This window comes from Monomorium pharaonis, chromosome 6 (assembly GCF_013373865.1).
Source record: "Monomorium pharaonis isolate MP-MQ-018 chromosome 6, ASM1337386v2, whole genome shotgun sequence".
Lineage (NCBI taxonomy): Eukaryota > Metazoa > Arthropoda > Insecta > Hymenoptera > Formicidae > Monomorium > Monomorium pharaonis.
In genome coordinates this window covers 3,209,418-3,229,368 of record NC_050472.1, presented here as the reverse complement: position 1 = coordinate 3,229,368, position 19,951 = coordinate 3,209,418, and the positions used below count along the sequence as shown (strand labels likewise).

The 19,951-nt window shown below is 36.9% G+C and overlaps 2 protein-coding genes across 7 annotated transcripts; both read right to left on the bottom strand.

The window, feature by feature from the left end:
- Positions 1–298: 298 nt before the first annotated feature.
- On the bottom strand, positions 299–12,892 carry LOC105838867 (gamma-1-syntrophin). 3 transcript variants are annotated; one of them, XM_028190660.2, is made up of 11 exons: positions 12,762–12,892; positions 12,127–12,455; positions 6,483–6,587; positions 6,152–6,350; positions 5,484–5,609; positions 5,221–5,382; positions 4,761–4,945; positions 4,482–4,640; positions 4,163–4,387; positions 3,875–4,078; positions 299–3,684 (listed from the first exon to the last, which is right to left on the bottom strand). In XM_028190660.2, the coding sequence occupies exons 2-11, from the start codon at positions 12,187–12,189 to the stop codon at positions 3,577–3,579; spliced, it is 1,536 nt and encodes a 511-aa protein (XP_028046461.1). In that variant the 5' UTR covers positions 12,190–12,455; positions 12,762–12,892; the 3' UTR covers positions 299–3,576. The 3 variants fall into 3 exon arrangements, with proteins under 3 accessions (XP_028046461.1, XP_012540217.1, XP_012540216.1); XM_012684763.3 differs by having other exon boundaries at positions 6,152–6,347; XM_012684762.3 differs by having other exon boundaries at positions 12,127–12,470; positions 12,762–12,882.
- A 1,437-nt stretch (positions 12,893–14,329) lies between these two features.
- Positions 14,330–19,783, bottom strand: LOC114254399 (solute carrier family 25 member 51-like). Of its 4 annotated transcripts, XM_036288919.1 has the most exons (4): positions 19,661–19,783; positions 18,700–18,954; positions 16,792–17,090; positions 14,330–16,486 (listed from the first exon to the last, which is right to left on the bottom strand). In XM_036288919.1, exons 3-4 carry the CDS (start codon positions 16,936–16,938, stop codon positions 15,776–15,778), a joined length of 858 nt encoding a protein of 285 aa, XP_036144812.1. In that variant the 5' UTR covers positions 16,939–17,090; positions 18,700–18,954; positions 19,661–19,783; the 3' UTR covers positions 14,330–15,775. The 4 variants fall into 4 exon arrangements, with proteins under 4 accessions (XP_036144812.1, XP_036144813.1, XP_036144814.1 ...); XM_036288920.1 differs by lacking the exon at positions 19,661–19,783 and having other exon boundaries at positions 18,772–19,014; XM_036288921.1 differs by lacking the exon at positions 19,661–19,783 and having other exon boundaries at positions 18,801–19,014.
- Positions 19,784–19,951: the final 168 nt, after the last annotated feature.

Here is a 19,951-nt window from a genome sequence, read left to right as displayed (position 1 = left end):
TAAAATAAAATAAAATATTTATTTTCGAAATTAATTTCTAAATAGAAACATGATAACTAATAAGTCTTCTTTATTGTAGCATTTCTTTTTCACTTAGCATTTTTACTCTATCCACATAAAAACACAATATAAACATAATAAAAACTTCAATATTATTACTTCCCTATCTTATCAAATAATAATTGTTTTAATTAATAAAAAACCTATTTACTTTCTCAAATATCTCAAAAATACTTCTCAAAATACAATATTAAAGAATGACTAAAGGAGAGAAATAGGTAATTAAATACACAACAGATTTGTAACTTCTAACAATGATATATTTTGGAACATATTGTCAATGGGGGATATAGACATTATAACAGATAAACTATATTTCGAAATATAAGATTCCGATGTTAATGTTAAGCCGGCGCTGCAAGTTCACTTTTCCATTTAATATATACGTATGAAGAGATAAAGGAAAAAGAAATAAATCCAACTAACGAATCTGAATGCAACGGTGAAATTTCGGAATCGCAAACATTCGCCGAAAGAAATTAATTGTGTAGTCAGTAAGTTTATAGGCAGAGTACGTCGCGTGTACAGCTATCTTCTATTTCGTGTAATTTATAGAATGAGCTGAATCCGGAGAATCACACGGATTGAACAGTTTCAAGGAAAAATGTATTAGATAGTTGAATAGATAGAAAAAAAGAAAGATCTTAAATATCAACAACGTTCATAAAAAGTTTACTCTTATATAATCTATTCCAAATAAAAAATCTTATTTAGTAAATATAAGGGAAATTTAATTGGGGTTTGCGTTGACGTATTTAACAGAGTATACAATATATTATATTAAGGATTCAAAGCTCTGCTAGAACAACCTGTAGTTACGATAAGTGACTATAATCTAGACCTGATTGTGTCTCAGATCTTTTTCAGCTTTATTCCAGACATTCTCGCTTATGGTTAACTTACTTATATAGAATAATTGTGCAGTTCTTGATAATTCTCCTAACTTTAAGCGCAGAGAATACACAATGTGTAAAATATATTGTTGAGAAAAATTATTTTACATTGAGTAATAAAATTTCTTAGTAAATTAAGCTTTCCAATTAATTTTAAAAATCAAACATGGGACAAAGGTTTAAGCTTTAATTTGATACATAATATATAATTTAATAAAATTTCTTTATGTCAAAATCTAAAAATTTAAAAGAAATAAATAAGACTTTAAGATGTGCAAAATACAGCTGAAATCAATGGCATTGCTCTGTGCTTAAATTCAAGACCGGATATCGTTTAATTCTTATTATACTACTATGATATATTATATCGATCGTGGAAAAGAAATGTTCAGAAAGAGTTATAGGCAAAGGTACCCTTTTACATGATAAATGTTGGTGTGACATCGGTAACAGATTCGTCGAGAAACAGTGGTTCTTTTCATTCGAATTGCTCTGGATCTTCGCGATCGAGAGACGAGCAAATGCTTCGATCATAGATTAATCATAAGTAAAACACTCTAACGTTTTGTAGACTAGAAAAGTACGTATTAATTACGTTGCGATATAACAGAAGCACGGATTTCTTTTCACATATTTACTGTTACTTTGTAGGCACTTTCTACGAGTAACTGGAGACTTTCGTAACACATGAGATAGAAATTAAAATGTCTCCTCAACGTCAAAATTAATTTTACATCGTCTTTATGCGACACGACGTGGCCGTTCGTCTTACATTTAAGAAATTAAAAAATGATTAGGCAAACATTGAAAAACGTGCAATATTTTCATAACTACTACCAAGAAGGATATTTCTTGTTTTTCTTGTTTTATAATTATGCAGTTCTCTTATATATATAATTTATTTATATATCCTACTCTCTTATTATTTTTCTTTCTAATTGTTCGTTCATAATAGAATTATTGCTTTAAATATAATTGCGAACCAATGTAAGATATAGTCACTTAATATACAGTGTTTGTTAAGTCTATGTCACTATAGCTAGTGATTGGAAAGAGATAATTGATATATTTAAAGACACTATAGAGCTTTCGAGTTATTGAAATGTGACATTCATATATCCATTACGTATCAAAGCTTTCCGCGCATATGACATTCTATCGCAATCATAATTATTCATATAGATAAATTTTCTCTAATCGTATGTTAAACGATTTAATAGAACATAGCTGTTGCGTCTGGTACAGGAAAGTACAGCTGAGAGTTATGAATAGTTACAAGAGTAACTCTAGCTCGAAACTGATAGTACCAACGCTTAATCCATAGAATTTATTGCCCCCATCGATAATACTGCTTCAATAAATAAAATTATTTCGATATCCGACATATGGTTGTCTAATTGTAGATTATCTTATTGCTGTAGAGCAATTACTTTGACGTTTTGTCGGATGGACGAATCGATATATTGTGTCTCTTTCAATTTAATTATACTCTTTAAAGTATCTCTTTAAGATTGCAAATTAAAACTTCTAGACTGAAATGCAACAACCTCATTTCTTTTATAAATATTCTAAATATATGTGTAGTATGATTTTCTCCTCATCGATGAGAAACGAAAAATTGATGCCTCCTTTAATTTAGCTACTTCTTGTTCATGGTTTTTAAGGCACCTGATATATACATGTATAGTACGCAATACAATGTATAAGTATACAATTTGTTATAACTAAACAAAATTCGCCGTTATTGTAACTTAGAAGTCATAAATCCACGTGCATTGATTCTTACGTATATATATATATATATATATAAATTTCAATTATTATCTTGAGATCTCAAACATATAATATTATAACAAAAGCGCAACCGAGAGATAACTAAAAAAATAGTATTACTAAAATATAATTAAAATATATCTATAAGAGTAGATTACGTATACGAGGGTTGAATGAAAAGCAATGCTTCTCCATGAGCATGATTCATTGTGTTTTTAAAAAACCCTATTAATTTCTTTTTTTCTTGTATCTATTTCTCAACATACTTATTAGATAAACGAATATATTTCTGTCAACAACAAACAAGTTTTGTAAAAAAATCTTCATTCATTTGTTAAAATATTCTCATTCAGTCATGAATAATGTCTCATTCAATCCTCGTAGAATTATACATATGTACTTGAAATTACGTATTCCTCAAAAAGTTCAAAAAGAAATAAACACAATGTAGCAAAAGCAGCAACGTAATCGCATCGTATAGTTGGACAATCATTTATAAATGCATACCGTCGCTTCTAGAAACTCGCGAGAATTCGTATCTAGAGGCGTACAATAATACGATAATAGCCATTAGATTTATATATGTATATACTAGTAAAATTGGCTTTTGGTAGGATGAGTAGAGTATATAGTACCGCTTGGTGATTTTTATATGTAAACGATAAAAATATCTTTTGGATATATTGACTAGCTTCTGTCTCTTTCTTTTCCTCGTTCTCTTCTTGCTTCTCTCTCGGCAACTTTTCAATACACGCTCGCTCTAATCCGTATAACGATAACAGAACACAAAAGTGATCCACTTGGTGATTCATCGGCAATACAACGTTATTATATCTATAATTATATCTCTTTACGGAGTGGTCGACGTTAAAAACGTAGGGTCTACCGCGGCTACCTTCGCGGTAAGAAACGCATGCATACAGAACAACAAGTTTTGCAACTGGGAGCACTCCAATTCCTGTCGAAACGTACACAAAACATAAATATACATCCTTCTATGCATATAAGAGAAGACAAAAATTGAAAGTCTGCATGCAATACTCTGATCTCTAATTTACTTTCTTTAATTTGAGAAAAAAAGAAAAAAATTGAATTTGACTATTGTATTGCAATGAGTCTTTCAGTTTCACCAAAGAATTTGTGTTTACCTTTGTTTCGATAGCGATGCTGTCCGGTTCTTGGAAGTGCAATTTAAGTCTACTTTTACCGTCGTCACTGGACCCTCTCAATTGAGAAAATTTGTAACGCCACGCGATCTCGTTAGCTCCTTCATACGATAACGTAAATCCTTGAGTCCACTCTAATGTTAGACCTGCGGTTCTGCTGTTGAAAGTCACCGGGAAAGTTTTACTCTGCAACGAAGAAGAAAAGACGTGAGAGGAGAATGAGAGGACGCTGAAAATGTCTTGCAGAAATGCAAGCTTGTCACGACGAACCTTTAAATGCGTAACAGCCGAACATATAGCGGTGTGCCAGGCTGCTTCGACCCTCAGAAGTTCCTGTCTAGTCTCGACGCTCAAGTAACGTGGCGGTTTTCCCGGACTCTGCGCCAGGAAACAATGCTGCCGCTCGTCCACATTCTCCGATTCGCGCATCACACGGAACATCGTCTGATACACCTTGAAGGTCAGTGCACAGCGTGACCAATCACCTATATTACACTGGAAGTAAACAATAAGGACAAATAAATTTGACATAATCTTTATAACACTTGGAATAAATAAGTACAATATAGGCGCACAAACTGATACGTACAGGAGGCGTTTCGAACAATAATAAGTCCGGTCCTTTTAGAGCTAGAAATCTCGGTCTGTAACTCTGCCATGGTTGATTGCTATTGCTCACCGCCTCGTTCACCCAACCCATGTATTCTATACGCTCGCCGACTCCAAAATTACGATTGTACAATTTCATCTGAAATTGAATTCAAGCATTAAAATAGTTAGTTAGTGAAAAAATCCTGAGTATTATATACACATGAGAGAGAGAGAGAGAGAGAGAGAGAGAGAGAGATATATATATTATTTGTATTACCTGTAAATGTGTCAATCCTGTAATGTTATCAGTTATATATTTTAACCATTGACTGAGAATAGCGCTATCGTCGCAATGTATCACTCCTGTACGTGCACCGTTAAGTCCTCTCACTTCAAATGCGTTTCTTCTTAGCTTGTCGGTACCAAATATGTATCTCGTTACGTATGCCATCATTAACGGAACTGAAAAGTATATTGATTATTACATACCACGCAGTGCCCTCATATTCATATCATCTAATTGTGGCTGTTTTATATTTTTAAAATTGATTACGAGGTAATCTGTCTTTATATATATATACGTATACATATTAAAAATCCTATGTATTTAAAGTAAAACCTAAAATTTTAGCATGACGCTAAATAAGAGATATAGAGATATAGAGAAATTATAGAAATATGTCTAGGAGGGATTTGATTTTAAATATTCATATTTGATTGAAGGCGGATACGGCTACCTGTAATTACGTCTACCCATCTCTTATACTGCATTGAACTGGAAGATGCATTAGAACTTTGACGGCTATGACTGCATCTGGGACTACCGCCTTGCATGTTGGGCGATATCCATCCGTCTTCCGCCGTACCATTGGCAACGTTATCCAGTTTTTCTTCCTTTTCTATTGATAAGAGTTAAAATATCAATGCACGAGATACATACATCCTCATTCTTATCCGTTTTCTTTTTCTTTTTTGCGATAATATATAATGTTGCAATTACCGTTTTTCTGTAGAAATGGCTTGGCCGCTCGATAATGTTTGACCGTTAGAACTACTATATCACCAGCATTCCTCAAAATATTGACAGCGTCGTCATGGTTGCACGCCGTGATATATTCGCCGTTTACTAAAGGATCATACAGTAAGAGAATTACGTAATCTCATAAATTCTCAATATTGTCATAAATAGGGGATCGTAGCGGTAGATCATTGATTGTTTAAAATATTATATAAAATAAAAACGAAGTAAACTTTCGTATCAATACGGGCGGACATTGGCAGAGCCGAAGTTGAAATCGATACTCATTAATTGTACATGGTACCGCTCAACTATCGCGAAAGTGTCAACTGTCGCGTAACTTTACAATCGGTGTAAATAATAAGGAACAAGTATTAATAGACAATGTCATTTTAAATGGAAATAATTGAAGTAAAGTTAAGTATAAGAAGAAAAAACTGGAACGTGATACAATGATAATGCGAAATCTTATCTTATTAAATATTTTATCATTACCTGAATTAAAAAAAATATTTTAAACAATATACAGAAAACAAATTATACATATATAATATAGAAATAATATGAGGAATAATGTACTTTTTGTATTGGCGTAAAGTTTGGAGTAACAATCTGTAGGTGCTAAGGTGAAAATTACTTGTCGATAATACCTTTAATAATTGCGTCTCCTACAAAGAGCTGGCCGCACTGATCGGCGGCTTGACCCTTATAGATCCTCGATATGAGTACTGGAAGCTTATGTTCCGCTCCACCCTTTATGCTCAGCCCCAAACCACCGATCTTCTGCCTGGTGATTTGCACCATGCGCTCCTTAGCGTCCAGAGGTGGTTTATTGTGATTCGCTGCCTGCTAAAATGTATTCTTGTCTTTGACACGTTTCATAGCGCCCGGTGATCGATAAAGCAAACCACGCCAGCGGGACGATTGAACATCATTCATTCGGGAAATAAATGATAATACGATTATCGAAAGGCACTCTACCTCGAGATCCTCCCGTTGAAGCTTCAATACCTCCATAGACAAGTGCAAACGCATCGGCACGGGTTTGCTTTTCCCATCGCTAACCGTTACCATCCCTGTCCGTACCTATCAATAATAAGATTAAATTGACAAAAGCTATGAAATTGCTATTTTATTCGCTATAAACTGCTATTTTATTGGCTTGAGATGTTTGAGGAAGAACAATGCGCTTATAACTTCTAAAGCTGAAGATCGTAGTTATGGAGCAACTTTATTGAATTGTGAGCAATCATTAAACTAACTGCTTCACCTTTCAACAAACTAATTTATATAATTTATCATTAAATTTGTTATGAATGTATTATATCGTTTTTCAAAATAAAAAAATTGTAAAAAATACAGATTCTATGTTGCATTTAGAAGGTATCTTGTAAAAAAAATTTTGTTTAAAAAATAAAGTTTAAAGGTAAATTTTCAAAAATTTCCCTGAGTATCAATAAAATTAATTTTCAGAGATTACAAAAGAATTTGGCACTAATTTTCTACTAAATCAAAAATTATTTCCATAATAAAAAGCAGAAGTGTGATCTAATAAGAATGCCATTTTTTAAAATAATTGTTAATAACAAATAACATAAATGCACTATAAAAATATGATATTAGATAAAAATATAATGTTATTCACACAATTTTTATACATGTTATATATATTTTGTTATATTATAAACGTAAATATTAATATTTTTCCTAATACAATTTACTTTTCAGGAACTGTGATACATCCTTAAAGATATTTTACATTGTCGTGATTTTTGTATCTAAAAGTAGTATTATATATGTAACTACAATGTCGTCTTCCGTATTTTTCTACACGGCACAAAAAGCAGTTTGCATTTGCAGCAGGAAATTGAAGTAGGAGAGGCAAGATCCCGCAGGACCGCAAAGGGAGGGAATAAAAGTTATTTCAGAGAGTTCTCAGAGAAGTAACTCACAGTGCGGAAGTAGTCCCAAAATTAAAAGGCGAGACGTTACCGTTAACGATAACTAATAAGATTCGCGGTGCAATATCGATTGATTAAACCGTGCAAAGTCATTGTACGGCATATGAGAGCATACATTTATGCATGAGAAAGTTTTATATTCTGATAGATTCTAAATTGAATATCCGCATTCATCGGGCAACGATCCTCCGTAATTATTCCAAATGGTGTTATCGTTATTACGTTATTTCTCGTTCGTTGCCCGGCGGACCGACACGATTCACCTTCTTCTCCCTTCATCGCGCTACGGCTCATCCGCAAGACCGCAATAGATCGGTTTAAATTAATTCATATTTGTCAATTTGCATTGCGGTTCGCGAGGGTAACCGCGCGCTCCGTTCTTGCGACTTGCAAATATCCATCTGAAATTTTCCTCCGCGTAACAATCGACGGCGACGGCCCGTTGCTCTTTGTTCAATTAATCGATTTTTTCCCTCTTCCCAATACGCGAAAGAGAGGCGCTCTAAATTATTCGCCCGCGCGATCCAATTCCGATTGTATACTCCTTTCCTTCGACGATGACAACTATAAGTGATGGAAGGAAAAATAACTAAATGATTAAGGAAGCTAGGGTCACAACTTGACGGGGATCTCAGCGAATCATTCCTCATTTACGAGCTCCTTGACCAGTGCAAGAATCGAAGTCTCTCCCTGTGAAGAGAGAGAGAGAGAGAGAGAGAGAGAGTCGACGGAGAGATAACCCCTCGTCGCAAATTGACTCTTTTACATTGAAGGCGGAATAATCGTTACGCGTTAATCAACGTGGCATTTAAAAGTGGAAGCATTTAAAATTGGAGTACAAAATATAATAACCGGAGGGCGGATTCGTTTTACGCGAATTCATTTCGAAGAGAATTTGATGTGCCTGCATGCATATAAAAAACGGATTTCGAAGGCATCCACGGGGCAGAGAGGGAAAGGGGGGCGAACTGCGAATCCAGTGCTTTTGTGTTACGGCGAACGGATCGATTTCGCTCGTGTCAAAGAAAATTGCCCCCGGATTGGTCCCGAAGCTAAATTTGTCGATTCGGCATAGTATATTAAGTGACGATCGGAAATCGCGGCCAATAAACCGGGAGAAATTCCTCGTGTCGTTAAATTGGCAAAATCGGGATTTCTATTTTAACACAATTACACACGCCATATTTTTAGTATAAGCTCAGCGCTCTCGCGCTGATCGTACTCGTCATTTATCATCGTTAACAATTCGTCCGTTCCAATTAATTCGACGCTAATTACTTATTATCGTTGAAACGCTGGAGCGTCGAGGCTCCGAGTATGCACAATAAAAATGAGTCAATAACTCATATAATAGAATAGAAATGTATTTTCGTCGAAATATCTGCATTCTAACGTAAATACTAATAACATATTCCGCACGTATAGCTCGCATTTTTAAAGCATTCGCAAGTTTTACAAACATTCATGTACATACATTGTTAAAAACGCACGTTTTGAAATAACAACCGATGCTGTTTGGAATATCATCGCGATGCTTTTAATCTTTCTTTCAATCTTATTGCAATATTCCCTTCTTCGCGAGTTATATGCCGCTCGTTACTGCACGCGTTAATTTTGCATTCTGCGCAAAAATTAATGACGAGAGAAAATTCATGCCCGACCGTTCCACATTATTTTATACCTCTGCAAATTCACATTTCGCGTAGAATATTATCGGGGGTTTGCATTTCTCCCTCGTTACGACACACGTTCTTCCCGCAATCAATAAACGAAAAGCGCAACGCGAAAATGATCGACGTTTATCGCGCCGCGTTCGTGTCCTCCGCTTTTCACGCGTTTCACGCGAATGCCAACTCCGTGTTACACAGAAACGAGAACCTTGTTGCGCGACGTGACAAACCATTGTCGCTGTCACGTAAAACTAGCCAGGTGACAAAATCGCAATCCAAGTTTCCGAGAGGAGATAAAAATGGAACACGCTGCAACGGGAACGTTGCTCCGGCATCGTCGAGCGTAACAATTTGTTATAACCCAGAAGTGCGATGCACGATGTTATTAACGCAAAAGTAATTAAACATTGCTCGTATCGCGAGTTCGCGTACGGGGAGATGGATATCGATCTCTCTCTCTCTCTCTCTCTTCTCTCCCCCTCTCTTCATGGAGTGTGTGTGTTGTGCCGAACGCCACAGACACCGAACTGCCAATTTTGGGGTATGCGGGAGCGTTTATCAAAGCGAACGATAAGGCTCGCTTTCTGCGAAGACATCAATTAAGCGCTATTCGCCGGGTTTTCCAGGCCATAAAGCCCAGCGTGTGTGTGTGTAGAAACCGGCGGCGGGTATTAAAGCGTCCGGAGAGAACCAATTTCGAGCGCATGGGGGCCGTTCCTGTATACGAGCGTTCGTTAAAGTTAGCAAAGATTTAACCGTCTCTCCCGGCTCTCATTCTCTCCCTCTCTTTCTCCTCGGTTGTACATTTATTAAGAAAAATAAACGTTCGGGTCGCCTAAACTTCCGTTTATCTTTAACCAGCGTTTACAGCGTTTTCGCCGGTCGATTCCATCCAATATTATCTGTCGATTCTTTCCAATAACTGTCGGTCCTGGAGCCGCTGTAACTCCTATACGTAGTAGATACTGTTGCAATTTAGAAGAAAATTGGTAAGGCCACGATTAATCCTGCGATAGAGTCCGTGGAAACGGCCGTAAAAGCGACGAAACTCTCCTCCGCTATTTTTCCCCCGACTTATATCGGCGAACCGTCGTCGTCGTGTCGGCCGTTCGTTCACGGGAGATTAACGGCGTTAATGTCGTGCGATCGGGAAACATTTCGTGCACCTGTAGCGCCAGGAGTTTCATTCCGGGATGACCCCCCGGACGAAACGTTTGGCGAGCGATGGGAACGACTGCGAGCTGTGCCAACTGCTGCTGGTCGTCGCGCAAAACTCCAAAAAGTCCGAAGCGTTTAACTCTCGGCACGGCACGGCACGGCCACGTATCCTCTTATCCGATTAACTTCTAAAAACATGTTCAAACGTTAAAGTCCAGTCGTTCGTTCGCGTTTACAGGGGACAAACCGCTTTACCGGTTGTACACGCGCGAAGGAAATTCCCTTCTAAAATTTATTCTCAAAATTATGAAAGAATTTCGTTGTGCATTTAATAAGATTTCCGTAATACGACGATGAAACTCTTCAAAGTCCCACGTTGGCCCGCGACTACTATAATTTTAAGGATAAATTCCCTCCCTCAAGCGGGAGAAACGTCGTTGCTCACGTAAAACGGAGGGAAATGTGTGCTTTTACGAGTTAATTCCTCTCGTGTGCCTTTGCATTTTAAAAGACGGCCCGAATTAAACCGGTCTCCCGTTTCCGTGCGTTCAAATTACGTTATTTTCAAACGATCGACGGATCTAAGTGTGTCCCCCGTAATTATGGGAAATTCCACGGGACGTATATCGCTTCATCGGTATGTATACCGTACGCGTGTGACTGCGCGCAGGGAGGTGACGGCGCGCGGTGATAATGAGAACCGGTCGCATATTACGTGCAACGCGACCCAACTAAATTGCACCACGATCGTATACACAGTTCTTTCATCCGCTTTTATCTGTACGCAAAAACACAGCGAGGCAGCCCTCGGTATTCGCGTCTAGCTGGCTGCAAATGCACGCCGTGACGTGCATTAACGTTGAATGGAAACGGCGGATAAACGAAACTGGAAAATACGTGACGCAGAGGCGAGCGAAATAAAGGTGTTGTTTAACGCTTCTGCAACCGGCGCGGCGGACAAATTCTATCCCATTCAAACGTAAATTAATAACCGTGTCATCGAGATCAATATTGAAATTGGTTAAAGAAATAAAAACGTCGAGTTATATTCCAATGACGGGGGAATAAAATGCGGGCGCACAGGAATGAGGAAACAATTGTCTAAGAACGATAATGTAAACGTAACAAGTTAATTAAAAAAAAAAAGCGATGAGAAGCTCGACGTAAATTGAAGATTCAATTCTCCGATTGAAAATCCAATTGTAACATAATTAATCAAACGGGCGTGTCGATTCCTCAATAATAAGAGAACAAAAAACGAATAAAGAAATGTTTAACAATGGTTTAAATACTCTCTCGACGATGGTAAATACAACAAATTAAGGAACAGATGGCGATGAGAGCCCGGCGCGAATTTCGGATGTAATTAAAAATTGAACGACCGTTTCGGTTGCCGCCGGATAATAAGCGCGATAATAAGCTTGAGGAAGAGGGGGGGATCTCGAGGAGATCCTGCGGGAGGTCGTAAAGTCGCGAGTTGATTCCTCGGCGGCTTCGATTCATTTTACACCCACGAGACACACGAGGGGAACGTCCGGGAATACCCGGCGCACATCCGCGCCGAGACGCTTACGACGATTTCTCCTCCTCCCCCTCTCCCCTCCCAACCGGGATTATGCACGCGTGCTGCATCCTAAGCCGAAGCCGAATGCGGCCAAAAGTACGAGTGCGGATGCATTATTGATCACTGAAGATCGGCGGAGACAGCGGCACCGAGGAGACGGAGAATGATAAGACGGCGTGACAGAGAGGGAACAGAGAGATAGGAAACTAGAAGAAGGATACGCGTGCCCTGATTCTGGCTTTTTCGAGGCGTTTGCTTGGGACGTATTATACCTTCAGCTTCTGGTCAATCTTCTCCTCGATCGGAGTGCTCATCTTCGTCGCGTTGATTCTCATTATTCTCGCGCTCGATCAGTGAGGTGACGACACCTTGGAGTATCCTCGGAGATCCCTTCCGCCGCCGTCGCCGCCGCTGCTGCTGCTGCTGCTGCTGCTACTACCGTTGGCCCTGACGACGAGGGCGGTCACCGTTGGCGGCGACATCGGTGGGCACCGCGCCGTGATTATCTCGTATACTGCTTCCTAACGGCCGGGCTGTCACTCCTCGCGACGCCGACGGCGACGGCTCTTCATGCTCTCTTCAGTCTCTCTCTTTTTTTTTCCTGCGCGAGAAACAACTGCGTGCAGAGTTAGACGCACCGACTCCCCGTGGACGGAGGACAGACACCGGTAACTTTTCGAAATTAAAGCGGTCTTCGGAGTTCGGGCCGCGACGTCGTGCGTCCCGCTCGAGGACGATCCGCTACGAGAAGACGAGATCCCTCGCGGACCCACGACGTCGAGCTCCGAGCCTGAACTCCGAGGGCCGGAGATTCGAATGAGAGAATCTCCCGATTTCCTTTGGAGCTACGCTTTTCGGCGTTCACGCCGTCGTCGTCCTTCCTCGAGAAATCTCTGACTGAACTCACCGGAAACCGGGAACTCCACTGGAGTTTCGAGCCCGAGGCGGGCGACTCGTTGCCTCGACGACGACGACAACGATGCGAGCGTAGTCGACTGGTTCTCAAGGACTGGTTCGCGACGAGACTCGCAAGTGTCCCGTTCAAGCGGCCGACTAACGAATCGGGGAAGAACCTGGGAGGCGATCGCGACGGGACAGGACGAGACGAGCGCAGCGGGGGACACGACGGAGCGGAGTACGGACGCGCGTACGGCGGTGCAAACCGTAACCGGCGCACACCAGCGCACACGAACGTATCGCACAGACGGACTGGCTGGTTGGCTGGCTGGCTGGCCAAAAGCTGCGGCGCGCATCGATTTACGCGGAGCACCGCGCACAAGCGGCGCCCGCTCGCTCAGGCGCGGATCACGCGAGGGTCGTCGCCGCGACTCCTCGCGTTCTTCTCGCCCGTCCCCGTCGCGCGCGCCTTCCGCTCTCACCCCTCCTCCACCCCCTCGCGGAATGGGTATGCCGGGTGATAATTTAATCTCGCGAGATAACTTGGTTTTTAATTGCGAATACGTTTCTATTATACGTCCCTCTATGCAACGCTCCGATCGGCGGACCCTCCCCCTTGGGGTGGATTGGCAAGCCCGTGACTTTAGATTGAAATCAGATTTGTCTAGACGACTTCGATCGAATCCCTAGCTAACTCGATCGACGATTAATTTATCTCCCGATGAAAATTTTCCTCGGGAATTTTTGTACGAATTAAAATACTTTTCAGAAAGCCGACATCTTTGATAGGAACCTTCTAAATGTGTGAATTTCTCATCCTATAATTTTTAAGACTTCAAAACTCCTTTTCAAATTTTAGAAGAAATTTTCTATGCTTATAAGATTTTTTCAGAATTTGTAGAATTACAGAAATCTTAGGATACTTTTAGTATTCATATATATATATATGAGTATTTATTTAGTATTCATATATATATATATATATATATATATAAAATTAAAATAAAAAATAATGTATTTTCTCAACATTCCTAAAGTTCCCAATGTACATAAAAAATTTCAGAAATTTTTAAGAGTTATAAAATTATATAGAAAATCTAAAAAATTATGACAAAAATGTTCAATAAAACGGATATAATTATTATAATGTCTATTTAGTATACGGAAAGAATAAATTAAATTAGGAATCAATTATATAGTTAGAAATTCTGTTTTAAACAATTTTGCCAATTGAATCAATCGCCGAGTAAACTAATCAATATAAGCTATTCTGACAGATGAGAAAAGGATTGAAAATAGTTCACAATCTTTGACTTAAGACTGATAGTTTAGATTAAAATCTTATCTAACCAATTAAATGTAGCATTTCAAAATTACAATAATCTTTAATATGATTTTAAACACAAGTTGACTATGAATACTATCCTAATTCTAAATATTCTCTAGGATCAAGTCGGGCGTTCATTGAGCTGGCCCTGATGAAAACTTAAGCGATGTATTGCGTGGCGGGAATTTTAAAGAGGAACTATAGTGTCCCACAAGTCAAGCTAGATTTACAAAACACAATAGAATACAACATTTTAACTACTAACATTAGGTATATTGTCTTCAGCATTAATTTCACATTTGCACATGTTTTGTATACAACGTGAACATTCAACAGACAAACTTCACACATCTTCTGTTTCTTCTGTGTGCGAGTTAATTTATTAAATAATACCATTAATAACGCATGATCATCGATTGAATTGTACTTACGTTTCAAACTTTTACATAAATGTTTTAAAATAAAAATATCGTTGCTATACATATCATACAAAATTAATGCCGTATAAAAAATAGTATTGTATTTAAATAATGAACTATATGCACATCGCTATATATATTTTTTTGTTTCGACTCCTCCATATTATTTTACGAGAGAAGTCTTCGATACATTTTTATATAATGTAATATCACATATATAAATAGTTTACAATAATTCAAATATTTTTTTATTATCTTTTTATTATTCCGAATATATTTTGTGACTCGATATTGTATCACATTATAAGTCGTGCCACTTTATCCTTAAAACATCTTATCCTTAAAACATCCTAATTCTTAAAGATTATGAAATTTAAAGATCTTCCAAAAAGTAATTGGATTATATACAATTTATGGAATAATATAAATAACTAAAACCATGATAACACTTTGCCTATAATTAAAGGCAAAGTGTCTACTAAAATTTATTCATTTAACATTTCTCTGTCTCATTAATTGCATACACTTGAAGTATTCATGCACTAATGCGCATGAAACTTCCAAGTATATTCATAAAGGTAGAGATCAGACGATTAAAGACCTTCATAAAAATTACACCTATCTAAATCTAGAAATTATATTACTTTTACATATAAACAAAGGAAAAATTTGATGTGCTCTTTAAAATTTCTTTGATTTTTCTTGTTCATTAAAAAAAAAGAACAAATCATTCACAGTTGATGTTATTTCAACAATTAAAACATTATACAAAGTTTATATATATATATATATATATATATATATATATATATATGTATATATATAATAGACCTTTCTTCCTGTGTGCATTTGCCTGCGTATTTGTAGCAGGAAGAATGTGCAACTGCAACACATTCACGTCTCTTTAAAAAAAAAACATTTCCTATTAAAAAGCACAATTTCCTATTATCATCTAAAGCATCTAATTTATACAACAGGGCGTGAAATGTATCTTTCATAAATAAATTCAAAAATCCTTATTAACCCTCTGTACGTACGTTGTTTTTCGGAATCTTCTCTGTGCATGTTGGGTCAAAGTCCTGAGTGACCTTAATTTGTATTACTTTTACAATTATAAAAAAATTTTTCAATAATTCTTACATATATTTTAACATCTTTAAAAGTATTTGTAATTTTTTAAATAAAATTAAATGTTATTACTAATTATAGTACTTGGTTTAAATAAAACAAGTGCACAAGTATAAATGATCACACCGTGTGTACAGAAAGTTAAACGATTTAGATAAGTAGATTCTTCAAAAAATCATATGACGCATTGATCACACCCCAACTAATGAAGGATCTCATACAATTTAATTGTACGCCCTTATAAAAAGAAATTAAGCTTCGATCCCTGGAAATGTATACCTCACGAGTCACGGCCAGAAATTTCTCAAAGTCGCCGCCTATTTTCGACTGCATGTGTATCTTGATCACGTTCATCGGATAAAATACCGTGCTGGTGAAACCGCCGATCACGGCGCCGCTGATAAAGTTGGTCACCAGGGACTCCTGTTTGCCCATCAGCACCTTCGATTGATCCCGCAGCGTAAAGAACATCAGATTGGACAAGCCGTTTCTGTATATGATAGGAACCATGCCGCGATAACACTCGGCCACCCCATGATTTGTCAGCAGATACCTGAACGCGTGAGACGTGTTCTTGAACTTGGTGTGGTATCGCCAATCCTGTAGCAATGTTTGCACTCTCTCAAGCGGCATAAGGAGAGCCTCCATTGTACCAGCTATATTCGCTGCCAGTATCTTAGCCAGCACATCGTTGCTGGTCAGTAGACAAATCCTGTTCCTACATCCCTCATATATGCTAAACATTAAACTGAGGGACAGAGTCTTTTGACATAGAGGCGGCAAAATTCCACGATACAGCAAGCGTATTCCCTCTTGCGATATCTGTCCGACTGCGGCACCCACAGGCATTCCTTCTAAAATCTATAAATATTAAAATATAAGTAATGTCCACATTAGTATTTTAATATTACAACAGTATTCACCAACTCTGTTTGCAACCTGAATCTTTTATACCCAGCCTATTTTTTTTTACTTTCTAAGCTTTTAAAGAAATCTGGAAAAATTCATAATTACATCTTCATTACATTATAAAGTAGTTTTTTAACTCAAATGTTAAAATCAATGTTAAAATATTAAGTAAAAATTCAAAAAGAATAAACTTTGATTGTGCCACAAAAGATTCAGGTGCAGGATTAATTCAATTCACACTCTGTCCAAAAATATACCTGTCTGAATATAATCTTATTAATTGGAAAAGTGACAGTGATGTTGATAGCGGCGGCGCCCCAGCCACAAATAAATTCTTTAATGTCATTATCGTTGAGCTTCAGAACCGAGTACAACGAAACCTTCTCCGATGTAACGTTACTCATATTTTTTACAGTACAATTTTTAGGAACAACAGATACAATCAAGAAGAAAGGTATTCAATTGTTCTAACGCTAAATATACTTTATATCCATCTAACAATACTCGTGAGTATTGCATGTTGAGTTAAGTGTTGCATGAATTAGACGTTCTGTATCTGAAAAAATAAAAGCAAAAATTAACTATCAATAGTCTGTTTCTTTACTAAGCTTCTTGCACAGTTTTTCTTTTCTAGGTAATTATTTAGTTTAGACACTGATATTCAAATATCGATGTAATTGTGCTTATTCGATGTGGTTTTGCTTCAAACGAACGAATCTGGTAGAAAAAAGCGTCGCTTTGCCCCGGGAAGCGAGATATTAATTGTTAAAGTTGACGAATATTCAGGTTATAAAACCTGTCATACCGACGAAATGTAGCGACAAGCGGTCCGTTTTACATGTCGATGGGATCAAGCGTTCAATAATTCAGTACTATGATTGGTTTCTGCTTCTAAATCCAACGAAGAACTAAAGACAAGAACCAATCTTATTAGAGAATCACTGAGCGCTCACTGATCCGCTCTGTCTGCTCAACACTTTTGAATTAAGTGTTACTTTTTTGTTAAAAATTTATGTTGTAAAGATTTTATTTCTACGAAAGACATGTACACAGATTCAATATTAATATGTATAATCACAAAAAAGCATATAACGAAAATGTTTATAATAATGATAAACAAACAAATGAAATTTTAAATGTATAGTTTCTAATATATTCTTCTAATTTTATGTTTTTTTAATAATTTTAAATGTAATATATATTTTATTGTAACCAAAACAATATAAAAATATAAATATTTTTTAGCTTAAAATTTCTTTAAATTTATTTTATTTATACTAATGTATATTGTAAATAATATGTACAATTTTAAATAATACTCTGCACTAGTGCAGCTAAAAAAACAGTTTTAATATTAGTTTAAAGCCGGATCTATAATAGGTATAGCAACCCTTAAGCCATAAAAAATTAATCAATTATATTCGATTATTCTTCTCACATTCAATTATAATTGGTCAGTTTCTTATGGCATAAGGCTTATTACGCCTTGGTCAATTCCAATGGAATAACCGACCGGTTAATAAATTAACCGGAGTTGGTGAAATCGGCCCTTAGGCACTTCCACCATTTGTTTCCGGATTCGCCACGTGGAAGTACCGAAGAGATAATCGATATAAGATATAATAAAATTATCATAAATTGATTGGAAAAAAGATATTCATACTATCGGTCGTCGTATTATTTTAGGTCGGATCTCCACCAGAGGGACTTGAAGAAGAAGATGTGCAACACTGGTGTGAAAGCACACTGAATACATACCTAATCAACAAAAAAAATTGTTTTCTCGTTCGAAAGGCAGTGAGACATTTGAAATTCGCGCACCTAGAATGACCATCGAGCATGCGTATATGGCCGCGAAAAGTGTTCATGTCGCTACATTTCGTCGGTATGACAGGTTTCATAACCTGAATATTCGTCGATTTTAACAGTTAATATCTCGCTTCCCGGAGCAGAGCGACGCTTTTTTTCTGCCAGATTCGTTCGTTTGAAGCAAAACCGCATCGAATAAGCACAACTACATCGATATTTGAATATAAGTGCCTAAACTAAATAATTATCTTTGCATCTAAATAAAAATACCTATTCTCTTATCTCTCTGATTAATGATTAAAAGACAGCGTATTGTGTATAAGTAGAACGAAAAGTATATAAAAAATCGCGATTACATTATATAACTTAGCTATCGATATCACACGTGTCCACGTATTTTCATCTATTTTTGATTTATGTATATTTACTTGGCGCCATTCAACCCATAGCTTTGTACCATTTGCGTTGTTTCAGGATACTGTCGTCTCAACAGTACCTAAGATTACTCATGGCACTCATTATAATATGACGATCTTATCGTCACTTGTATTCACTTGTATCCACTTCAATCAGCTTGAACTCCATATCACTTGGCTATCTCGGCTCCTGATCTGGCAACAATCCACACAGCTGATCAATGTTCGGCCATAGATCTGCTCGACAAATTTAAGAGCGGTATACTCCCTAGTCGGTAGTAAAGACTAGTCTTACATACACCGTCTTCGGTTAGCTTGAACAACTATGGCCTGTTTCTACCAACGTAGATTAATTTTTAATCTCGGTTTAATTTACTTGTTATCTCATTCTAGTTCCAAAAATTAAAAAGAGATAAAGAGTAAATTAATCCAAAATTAAAGTTAATCTACGTTGGTAGAAATAGGCTTAATTAAAAATAGCCAGTTGCAAATAATTGATATATTGTATTTTGTTTTCCACAATTTTCTGCACATCATTTATATAAAATATAATACTTTAAATGTTAATAATTTTTTAATTAAAATAATTTGAAAAATAGATTAGAAACGATCAGTTTTAAATTTTATAATTCATAAATTTATTTGACCATTTTTTTTAAGTTAATTGAAGTTGATAAAATCGATTTTAAAACGCGTTTTTTAATGATGTTAGTGCTCGCGCTGTTTTCTATCTGTTTTACAACAAACGATAAAGATGGAATAATGTAATAAAATGCTTATGTATATCTGATGCAAAGATATGAAGAGTGTTAATAAATTACAAAAGTATATTACTTTTTTCTAATATTTATAATTATTGAAATTTTAAATTATGTAATTTAAAATAATACACATGACTTACAAATTTCTTAAGGTTAGTTCGCAATTTGTCCGAACGCAGCACGTTAACTGTAAAGTTGTCAAATATCTTTCCGCAGTAGAGCGCTGCACTTTCGTATTTAAACTGCGTTCCGATATTCACTGCCAGTACTGAAAATTTATAGTTTACGTCACATATACTGTAGATTTTCAGTACTGACACTACTGACAGTAAATATCGGAACGCAGCCTTACTAGCCTTAGTTCCACGACGGCAGACGGCGGTGTGTGGCGGTGTGTCACTGTGCGAAAGTGTCGCGGAAAGTACTTTCTC

Excerpts from the sequence above, each read along its gene's own strand:
- LOC105838867 (XM_028190660.2), bottom strand. The coding sequence starts at position 12,189 with ATGAGAATCAACGCGACGAAGATGAGCACTCCGATCGAGGAGAAGATT. Across the intron at positions 5,610-6,151 it reads AGGAGACGCAATTATTAAAG|TAAACGGCGAATATATCACG; the intron begins GTATTATCGACA and ends ATGATCCTTTAG. Across the intron at positions 3,685-3,874 it reads GCATCGCTATCGAAACAAAG|GAATTGGAGTGCTCCCAGTT; the intron begins GTAAACACAAAT and ends ACGTTTCGACAG.
- LOC114254399 (XM_036288919.1), bottom strand. The coding sequence starts at position 16,938 with ATGAGTAACGTTACATCGGAGAAGGTTTCGTTGTACTCGGTTCTGAAG. Across the intron at positions 16,487-16,791 it reads ATAAGATTATATTCAGACAG|ATTTTAGAAGGAATGCCTGT; the intron begins GTATATTTTTGG and ends TAATATTTATAG.